Here is a 9558-nt window from a genome sequence, read left to right as displayed (position 1 = left end):
AGAACACGGCCAAGGACCCAGAGCAGCTCCCTAAATACTTTAATTCCAATCAGAGTCCGATTAATCTATACAGTGCTACATGGAGCACGCGTGGGCTCTGAGCTTGTGGCTGTCTCAGGCCCAGTCCCCGGGCGCCGACTGTCTTGTGTTCGGGTTAACGTCCATGAAGGAGCTTCAGTCCATGTCCTCCTCAAAAACAGCAAGTCCCTGTTTTCCCACTGGCACGTATCCCAGGGCATCCACCTCGCCTCCGCCTTGGCTGGGCTTCTGGAAGTGAATCTCCAGGGTGTCCCTCATGGACTCCTCGTCCAGAATGTCCGAGATCCCCGACAGGAGCACGGTCTTGGCACAGACGGACGGACGGACCTAGGGGGAGAGAGCAGAGGAGTGACCCCGCAGAGCGCGCTGTCTCCTGCTGGCACAGCCAGAGGTGTTGGCTGAGCTACGGGGAGAGCAGCCAGGGAAGAAGAGCGTCCGTGGCTGGGGATCTCAATGGATGGAATTAAACGCCACAGAGACCCCCCCCCGCCCCGGGGGTCAGAGCAGGGTGTGACACACGCCCTGGGCACAGAGGCACAAACCCTGCCTGCTGCTCGCCAGGCAAGCTCCGGAGCCTCGCTTAGCTTTGCACAGAGCCTCCTGCAGCTGTCCATCGGGGCAGGGTCCCTGCAGAGCGGCTAGTCTGACCCAGCAGCAGGGAGTGCTGGGAACGCAGAGCAGGGGTTCCCCAGCTGGGCTCCTCCTCACTGTGTCTCAGCCACTCCCCGGCGTTGCCACCTGTATTTCCACGGGGCCTAGGAGCCCAGTCATGGCTGTGCAGACGCAGAACAAGAGACAGCCCCTGCCCGACAGAGCTCAGTCTGCCTCCATGCCTCTCGTGCTCTTGGCCATCAACCCTTTCGGCTGGCCGTGTGCCTTCAGCCTCGAGGGAGAGCGAGCGCAGGAGCGTGCCGAGGGCGGGGTGGGGCACGCGGGCTTGTGCAAAGTGCATGTAGGGTGGAAAATGGGCACTGGGCTCACGCCCAGGGTGGGGGTGGTCCGAGGGTCAGGAGTGGCGCTGACAGCATGTGCTGGGACTTGTGCAGAGGAGAGGGCTGTCAGGGCCAGTGCCCGCTGTGGGGAGTGGGCACGGTCAGTGTACGCCGGGGCTGGTTGGGGGGAGGGGTCTCAGGGTCAGTGCACGCTGGCGGGTGCGGTCAGTGCACGCTGGGGCTCACACCTGGCCGGGGGTGGCAGCAGCGCACGCTGGGAACGCACTGGGGCTCGCGACCCCTACCTGAAGGTCTGTGATCTGTCCGCGTATGTAGGGCGTCACTTTGAGCTCGTACGTCTGCTTCCCAATGGGGACGTGGAAGCGTCCTTTCTTCGCTAGCTGCTCCGCCACTGCCGAGGAAGAGAGAAGCCCTGACCTCCTGCTCCCACTCGCAGGCTGAGCCTTTCCACCAGTGCCGGGCATGCGAAAGTGGCCGCTCAGACACCAGCATTGGTGCCTGCAGCATCTGCCCAAGGACACCCCAGGAATCCGGTGCCAAGGGCACCTAGCCCAGTGCAGCCTCTGGGAACCTGGAGCCACCCCGGCCTGCTCCCCAGTCCAGCCCTCCTCACGGCTCCCTCTGGCGGACGCACAGAGGGAAGCTCTGTCTGCTGCAGGTAGCTGTCCCCTCCCTGGATTGACAGCTCCAGGGCCCCCCACCCCAGCTCTCAGCGTCTCCACCACGTACCTCCATTGTGCACAAAGGTCAGCACCACGTGCCCAGAATCACTCAGGAGCTCCCGCTGCTCCACCTCACTGCCCCCATTCTTCTTCTTGCTGAAGAAGATCTCCAGCTTGTCCAGCAGCTGCTCCTCAGAGAGATCCAGGCGCGGGAGGCTGGACAGCAGGATGCACCTGTCACTCAGCTTCATCTCAATCTGCAGGGCAGGTACCAGGCCGTCACGACCCCAGCCTGGAAAGAGGGGGCCCTGGCTGCCTGGGACATGGCAGGAGGTGGGCACCAGGGAGCTTCATGCCCCAGGCCTCCAATGGGGGGAGCTTTGTGCTGGTACTGAACACAGCCCCGGTTACCTTGAGAACAGGCCACAGCAGGGCACACAGCCCTGCAGGACATGGGGAGGCTTCCCACCCCTGCCGGGCACGGCCCATCCCCCCAGCATGCGAGAGGCTCCCCGCCCCTGCCGGGCACGGCCCATCCCCCCAGCGTGCGAGAGGCTCCCCGCCCCTGCCGGGCACGGCCCATCCCTCCAGCGTGCGAGAGGCTCCCCGCCCCTGCCGGGCACGGCCCATCCCCCCAGCGTGCGAGAGGCTCCCCGCCCCTGCCGGGCACGGCCCATCCCCCCAGCGTGCGAGAGGCTCCCCGCCCCTGCCGGGCACGGCCCATCCCCCAGCGTGCGAGAGGCTCCCCGCCCCTGCCGGGCACGGCCCATCCCCCCAGCGTGCGAGAGGCTCCCCGCCCCTGCCGGGCACGGCCCATCCCCCCAGCGTACGAGAGGCTCCCCGCCCCTGCCGGGCACGGCCCATCCCCCCAGCGTGCGAGAGGCGGCCGAAGTTCCTCGGGGGAGGCAAAAGCCCCGGGCACTGACGGTGAGCCAAGGATGCTGAGCGGCCCCCGCAAGGGATGTGGCATGCAGACTCCACGGCAGCTGAGCCTCACCTCCAGGGCTGAGGGCAGCAGCAGCTCCACCGGCTCTGCCTGCACTCGCAGTCGGCCCTCACACCCTGTGCTCTCATCCAGCTTCACCTCGTGCCACTTCATCTCTAGGATCCTCTGGGCAACTGCAAACAGGGAGAAACCACTGGGGAGCGCCAGGCAGGCGGCTCTGGGACGGGATGGGCCAGGGCCGAGCCAGGCAGGGAATCCCCCCACAGGAAGAGCTGCGCCGTGGGGCACGGCCTCCACACAGGAAGGCTCTGCAGGAGGGAGAGAGAGCCTGGCAAAGCGAAGGGCAGCAGGGCTCCAAGCCACAGCAGCACGAAGGGCCCTCAGCGAGGGGAATGCTGGGGCCTCGCGCCCAGGCCAGGCACCTCTGCGGGAGGGACCCCAAGCGGGCACCAGGCTGCTTGTCTGAGCCAGTGTGTGGGGAGCGGGGAGGCCGCCCAGACTAGGCACTGACCAGAGGCAGGCTGGCCTGCAGCAACAGACCTACCCTCCGGCTCCTCGAAGGTGAGGAGGGCAGAGCCCCCAGGCAGTGCCCGCTGGACCCGAGTGGCGACCACCAGTGCGTTCACGTCCTCGGCCTCCGTCACGTGTCCCGTAAACAACATCTTTCTGTCCGGCAGGGAGGGCGGCGCCTGGGGAAAGCACGCCGAGCAGCGTGAGGGAGTGCTGCACCCAGGGAGGGGTGGGAGGAAACGGTGGGGGCCCATCCCCGCTCAGCCCCCACCTGAGATCCTGCAGCTCAGCTCCCCACCGAATCCCGCCTAGGGCGCCGGCTTTCTAAAGCCTGGAAGGCTGCCGCCGGAGCAGCCCGGGCAGGGACCCGGTCGGACCTCCCAAGCGAAGCAGGGTCAGTATGGGGGTGGGAGCCCTCCAAGGGAACAACCCCCCACAGCACACGGAGGATTCCGGAAGGGTGCTCCCCCGAGCCGCGCTGATGGAGGCATCTTCTCGGCCGAGATGTAAAAGCAAGGTCCCGAGCCCATGTGCTCACCACTTCTCACAAGAGCCAGACTCCGGCCGGGGGACTCGGCGGATCGGCAGAGCCGCTAGCGGGCTGCTGTTCCCTCCTCTCCGACCAGAATGGGAGTCGAGCGCACTCACTGCAACCAGCCCTGAACTGATCGGCCCCCGCCAGGCCCACGGCCCCTCAGCGACAATCACCAGCGGACGGGCGGGGCCAGCTGGGGACCCTGCTGAGAACTTCCTCACCTTCGCTTGCTTCTCCCAGGCCACTCTCCTCGCCTCCAGCTCCTCCAGCTCCTTTTCCAACTTCTGCTTCTCCTGAAGCAACTTGCCCCTTTCCTCCTTTGCCAGACAAAGCTCCTTCAGGAAGGAGGAAAAAGCCAATCAGAGAGGGGGGCAGGGGAGCTCTGCCAGTAGACCACCCATGATTCCCGTCCTGCGCACCCCCCACCCAGCTCTGCTACGGCCTCGCACCCACCCGCAGCCCCGGCTCCTCCCGCCCTGCGCGCCCCCCACCCACCTCTGCTACAGCCTGACACCCACCCGCAGCCCCGGCTCCTCCCGCCCTGCGCGCCCCCCACCCACCTCTGCTACGGCCTGACGCCCACCCGCAGCCCTGCTCCTCCCGCCCTGCGCGCCCCCCACCCACCTCTGCTACAGCCTGACGCCCACCCGCAACCCCTGCTCCTCCCACCCTGCGCGCCCCCCACCCAGCTCTGCTACAGCCTGACCCCCACCCGCAGCCCTGCTCCTCCCGCCCTGCGCGCCCCCCACCCGGCTCTGCTACGGCCTGACACCCACCCGCAGCCCTGCTCCTACCACCCTGCGCGCCCCCCACCCGGCTCTGCTACGACCTGACACCCACCCGCAGCCCCGGCTCCTCCCGCCCTGCGCGCCCCCCACCCACCTCTGCTACAGCCTCGCACCCACCCGCAGCCCCGGCTCCTCCCGCCTTGCGCGCCCCCCACTCAGTTCTGCTACAGCCTGACGCCCACCCGCAGCCCCTGCTCCTCCCGCCCTGCGTGCCCCCCACCCAGCTCTGCTACAGCCTGACACCCACCCGCAGCCCCTGCTCCTCCCGCCCTGCGCGCCCCCCACCCAGCTCTGCTACGGCCTGACACCCACCCGCAACCCCTGCTCCTCCCACCCTGCGCGCCCCCCACCCAGCTCTGCTACAGCCTGACCCCCACCCGCAGCCCTGCTCCTCCCGCCCTGCGCGCCCCCCACCCGGCTCTGCTATGGCCTGACACCCACCCGCAGCCCTGCTCCTACCGCCCTGCGCGCCCCCCACCCGGCTCTGCTACGGCCTGACACCCACCCGCAGCCCCGGCTCCTCCCGCCCTGCGCGCCCCCCACCCACCTCTGCTACAGCCTCGCACCCACCCGCAGCCCCGGCTCCTCCCGCCTTGCGCGCCCCCCACTCAGCTCTGCTACAGCCTGACGCCCACCCGCAGCCCCTGCTCCTCCCGCCCTGCGCGCCCCCCACCCAGCTCTGCTACAGCCTGACACCCACCCGCAGCCCCTGCTCCTCCCGCCCTGCGCGCCCCCCACCCAGCTCTGCTACGGCCTGACACCCACCCGCAGCCCCTGCTCCTCCCGCCCTGCGCATCCCTCACCCAGCTCTGCTACAGCCTGACACCCACCCGCAGCCCTGCTCCTCCCGCACTGCGCGCCCCCCACCCAGCTCTGCTACAGCCTGACCCCCACCCGCAGCCCTGCTCCTCCCGCCCTGCGCGCCCCCCACCCAGCTCTGCTACAGCCTGACACCCACCCGCAGCCCTGCTCCTCCCGCCCTGCGCGCCCCCCACCCGGCTCTGCTACGGCCTGACACCCACCCGCAGCCCTGCTCCTCCCGCCCTGCGCGCCCCCCACCCAGCTCTGCTACGGCCTGACGCCCACCCGCAGCCCTGCTCCTCCCGCCCTGCGCGCCCCCCACCCAGCTCTGCTACGGCCTGACGCCCACCCGCAGCCCCTGCTCCTCCCGCCCTGCGCATCCCTCACCCAGCTCTGCTACAGCCTGACACCCACCCGCAGCCCTGCTCCTCCCGCACTGCGCGCCCCCCACCCAGCTCTGCTACGGCCTGACACCCACCCGCAGCCCCGGCTCCTCCCGCCCTGCGCATCCCTCACCCAGCTCTGCTACGGCCTGACGCCCACCCGCAGCCCCTGCTCCTCCCGCCCTGCGCATCCCTCACCCAGCTCTGCTACAGCCTGACACCCACCCGCAGCCCCTGCTCCTCCAGCCCTGCGCGCCTCTCACCCAGCTCTGCTATAGCCTGACGCCCACCCGCAGCCCCTGCTACTCCGGGACTTCGCTGAGCAGAGGTGGCCAGTTGTGCCAGACTGTGCTGTGGTTCTGAGATATATTCACTAGACTCTGACTAACTGCATCACGGGAGGGTGGGGTGCAAAGGGCCTATTCCTAGAAACCAGCCTGGTAGGAGGGCTCCAGCTCCCTGCTCAGAGACTTCTCTCTCTCTAGTTTCCCACGGAGGAGTTCGGCTTCTTTCTGGAATACTCGTGTCTTGTCCTCAGCGGCTTCCTTCGCTGTCCCCAGCTCTCGCCGGTCTTGTTCCAGCACCTGACAGCGCTCCTGGGAGAGAGGCACCGAAGGGAACATCAGGCTCCCGTGGGCTGCTCTGCAGAGGCTGCACCGTCCCCATGGCCACTTCCACCCCACAGAATGCCAGTCTGTCCCGTGCGGGTGCGCAATGGGGCATAGCTGCTCCCCAGGCACTATCAGCCCAGAATCGTCTGGGGCTGGGCCTCTATTAACAGCGCACTGCGGAGGGAGCTGCAGCTGGTAGGCACATTCTGAGCCCCTGCCCCATCCCGCCATCGGCTCACGTGGAAAGCAGCTGCTCAACCTACAGTGCCTGGCCAGAGACCCACCTTGTACTTCTCAATCTCCTGCTGCAGGCATTTGGGTGTCATCACGAGGGCGCTGTTCCCCAGTTTGAACTCTTCGGGCAGATGGACAAAGGACTCCTAAAAGCCAAGAGAGGTCAGTGACCCTGGGGCCCACACAGGGAAGCACGGGGCAGCCTGTGCCATGGGCCATGCCAGTCACCGTCTGCACATGAGCTCTCTGGCTCCACCAGCACAGGGGTCAGAATTCAATGTGGGTGGAGCCAGAGGGGTGGGGGTGGAGCCAGAGTCTGCGTGGGGGTGGGGAAGGAACTTTCCTGCTGGACTCAGGCTGTTCCTTTCCCCTGGGTGGTCTCCCGCTCCCTGCGCTCAGGGCTCATCTACACTCAAAGCGCAACAGCTGGACTGCTGCAGCAGTTCAGCGAAGACGCTGCCCACGCGGACGGGAGGGGTAAGGCACCTCGGCGAGGCGGCCAGTTGATGGGAACGCACTGTCTGCACCAGGAGTTAGGTCGGGTGAGCTGCGTCACTCAGGGGGCTGGATTTTTCACACCCCTTAGTGGCGGGGTTATACTACCCTAATTTCCTAGTGAAGACCAGGCCTCAAACAACCAACCTCCTGGCGCCCCCCAGGAAATGTTACTCTCAGGTTAATTTCCACTTTGGCTTTCAAAAACCCAGGGCAGGGACTGACTCGCCTGGTGCCCAGTTACCTCTTCGGAATCTGTCATCGTGTCACTCACACCTGGGGAGAGAAAGCACCAAAGTGTCAGAATCTGGCACCAAAATCAAGCTCCCCGCCCCTAGCGTTGGCTCTACAGTGATACAGGCTTGTCACCAGGGGAGACCCTGGGCCTTCCTGACTCGCCAATCACTGCAGCATGGAGCGTTTCTCCAGGTTCAGGGGGGTGACAGATGAGAGCTCACCCCATGTTCACCGCAGGTCACTCTGGTCTGAGTAAGATTGTGCCCTCCCCTTCAGGTGCCCAGAAACCGCAGGGAGCGACAGGAGACACAGTCTAAAGGGAGGGTTGGCTCCCAAATGTCCAGCCGGGACCAGTTCTGGGGTGGGGGGAAATGGGCCCTGCTCCAGTGGGGCTGGCCTGGTCCCTAGGACTGCAACACCCCAGTGCACTGTGTGTGACGAAGTGGGACTGTTCTTAATGTTTCCTCTGAATAGTGTGGGGGTGCCTCAGTTTCCCCTAGGCAGTTCTTAAGTATCTAGGTGGTGGGAGAAGGGTGTATGATCACTGCAGAGCCCTAGAGGGCAGGTGTGTGCAGGAGTCTGGACACAGAGAATGGCCGACACCCTGTTTCCTGGCAACTGATGGCCTGGGCCCTTCCCCCCTGCAAGGTGAGAGCTAAAGGGTTGGAGAACAAAGGAATCCGGTGACCTCCTGGCCCGGGAAAGGGACAAAGCCCAGAGGAGGAGGGGCTGGAGAGGTTTTTCAGTTTGGGGCTGGCTGGGACATGGAGTGAAGGGCAGACAGGGTTGTCTGGCTCACTACCCCCCAAAATGGACCCAGCTGAGGGGTCCTGTTCTCTGCACCTGCAAGCTCTATTTTAGACCATGTTCCTGTGGTCTAATAAACCTTCTGTTTTACTGGCTGGCTGGGAGTCCCGTCTGACTGCGGAGTTAGGGGCAGGACCCTCTGGTTTCCCCAGGACCCCGCCTGGGCGGACTCGCTGGGGGAAGCGCACGGAGGGGCAGAGGAGGCTGAATGCTCCGAGGTCAGACCCAGGAAGGTGGAGCCGGGTGAGCTGTGTGTCCTGCAGACAGGCTGCTCAGAGAGAGGAGACTTCCCCAGAGTCCTGCCTGGCTTTCTGGGGAGCAGTTCCAGAGCATCGCCCAGGGACGCCGTGACAGGGGGAATCCCTGGAACGGAGCCAGTGGCGCAGACACGAAGGGGCTCCCCCAGTCACTCCAGACAGGGACTTGGGGAGCCAGCGCCCCTGGGCTGGAAACGATGAGGGAGGGGGCACAGCGCCTCCCAACGAGTGGGGAGAACACTGGGAGACCCTGTGAAAAAGGGGTGCACTGTACAACCCCCTCACAGCCGGGGCTGGGCCTAGGACAAGGAGCAGACCCGCTAACCCCCTAGGGGACCCAGGGCAGGAACCGCCCCCCCCCAGCACCCCGGGGGGCTCAGCGCAGGGCGCACCCCCCACGCGCAACCCGCAGCCCCTCTCACCGCTCCAGCCTCCTGCAGCGGCGCCGCCTGCCTGACTCCGGCCCCTCTTTCACTTTCGTTTCCCGGCCGCCCCGCCCCGCCCCGCCCCGCGGCGTCGGCCGGAGGCAGAGCCCGGGCAGGGACCGCGCCAGGGCCACCCTGTAAGTTCATCTCGGTCTTGCGGGGAGACGCTGCCTCCAGCCAGGAGCAGGCAGGCTCCGCTGCACGGTGCCATTCAGCCGACAGCAGCCGTGTGCCGGCCCTTCCTGGCCAGCCAGGAGCGCCCTGATGGTCACGCTTACACCTCGAGGGGTGGGACCCTTTAAAGGAACTAGGACAAAGCAAAGCTTTGCGGTTCAGGCAGCGAAGAGAATTTCTCTCCCTGAAACGATCCCCCCTTCATAGCAGTGGGGTCCTGGCAAGGGCCAACATCCCCGTCTAACCTCACGCAGTGGAGAGTGGCCCTGAGTCCCTGTGGGGGGGAGACCAGAGGCTTATTTGTCTCTGTTGAGTTCCTGGTCATCAGATAAGTCATCCGCCAGGTGCTCATGAAACCTTTTTGATGGAACAATTTTTGCACAATAAACCCTCTAAATTACCTCTACCCACTGCTTCGCTCACACCACCTTCATTTAGCTTCTGCTCCCAAAAGGTCAATGATGCAGTTGGGAGACTATTGGAATCAAAGTTGCCACTTGCCAGATAAAGACCAATCCTTAGCAAAGGCAGTTGGAAAAAAATGGTTTCAGAGTAACAGCCGTGTTAGTCTGTATTTGCAAAAAGAAAAGGAGGACTTGTGGCATCTTAGAGACTAACCAGCATCCGATGAAGTGAGCTGTAGCTCACAAAAGCTCATGCTCAAATAAATTGGTTAGTCTCTAAGGTGCCACAAGTCGTCC

General features: G+C 65.3%; 1 protein-coding gene across 2 annotated transcripts; it reads right to left on the bottom strand.

The window, feature by feature from the left end:
- Window positions 1-24: 24 nt before the first annotated feature.
- On the bottom strand, window positions 25-8776 carry IFI35 (interferon induced protein 35). 2 transcript variants are annotated; one of them, XM_048830035.2, is made up of 10 exons: window positions 8681-8776; window positions 7202-7233; window positions 6513-6608; window positions 6055-6213; window positions 3867-3980; window positions 3145-3289; window positions 2652-2773; window positions 1722-1911; window positions 1277-1383; window positions 25-366 (listed from the first exon to the last, which is right to left on the bottom strand). In XM_048830035.2, the coding sequence occupies exons 2-10, from the start codon at window positions 7217-7219 to the stop codon at window positions 175-177; spliced, it is 1143 nt and encodes a 380-aa protein (XP_048685992.2). In that variant the 5' UTR covers window positions 7220-7233; window positions 8681-8776; the 3' UTR covers window positions 25-174. The 2 variants fall into 2 exon arrangements, with proteins under 2 accessions (XP_048685992.2, XP_048685990.2); XM_048830033.2 differs by having other exon boundaries at window positions 7187-7233; window positions 8681-8735.
- Window positions 8777-9558: the final 782 nt, after the last annotated feature.

Source organism: Caretta caretta, chromosome 27, assembly GCF_965140235.1.
Source record: "Caretta caretta isolate rCarCar2 chromosome 27, rCarCar1.hap1, whole genome shotgun sequence".
Classification (NCBI taxonomy): domain Eukaryota; kingdom Metazoa; phylum Chordata; order Testudines; family Cheloniidae; genus Caretta; species Caretta caretta.
This window is presented reverse-complemented; position numbering and strand designations above follow the sequence as displayed.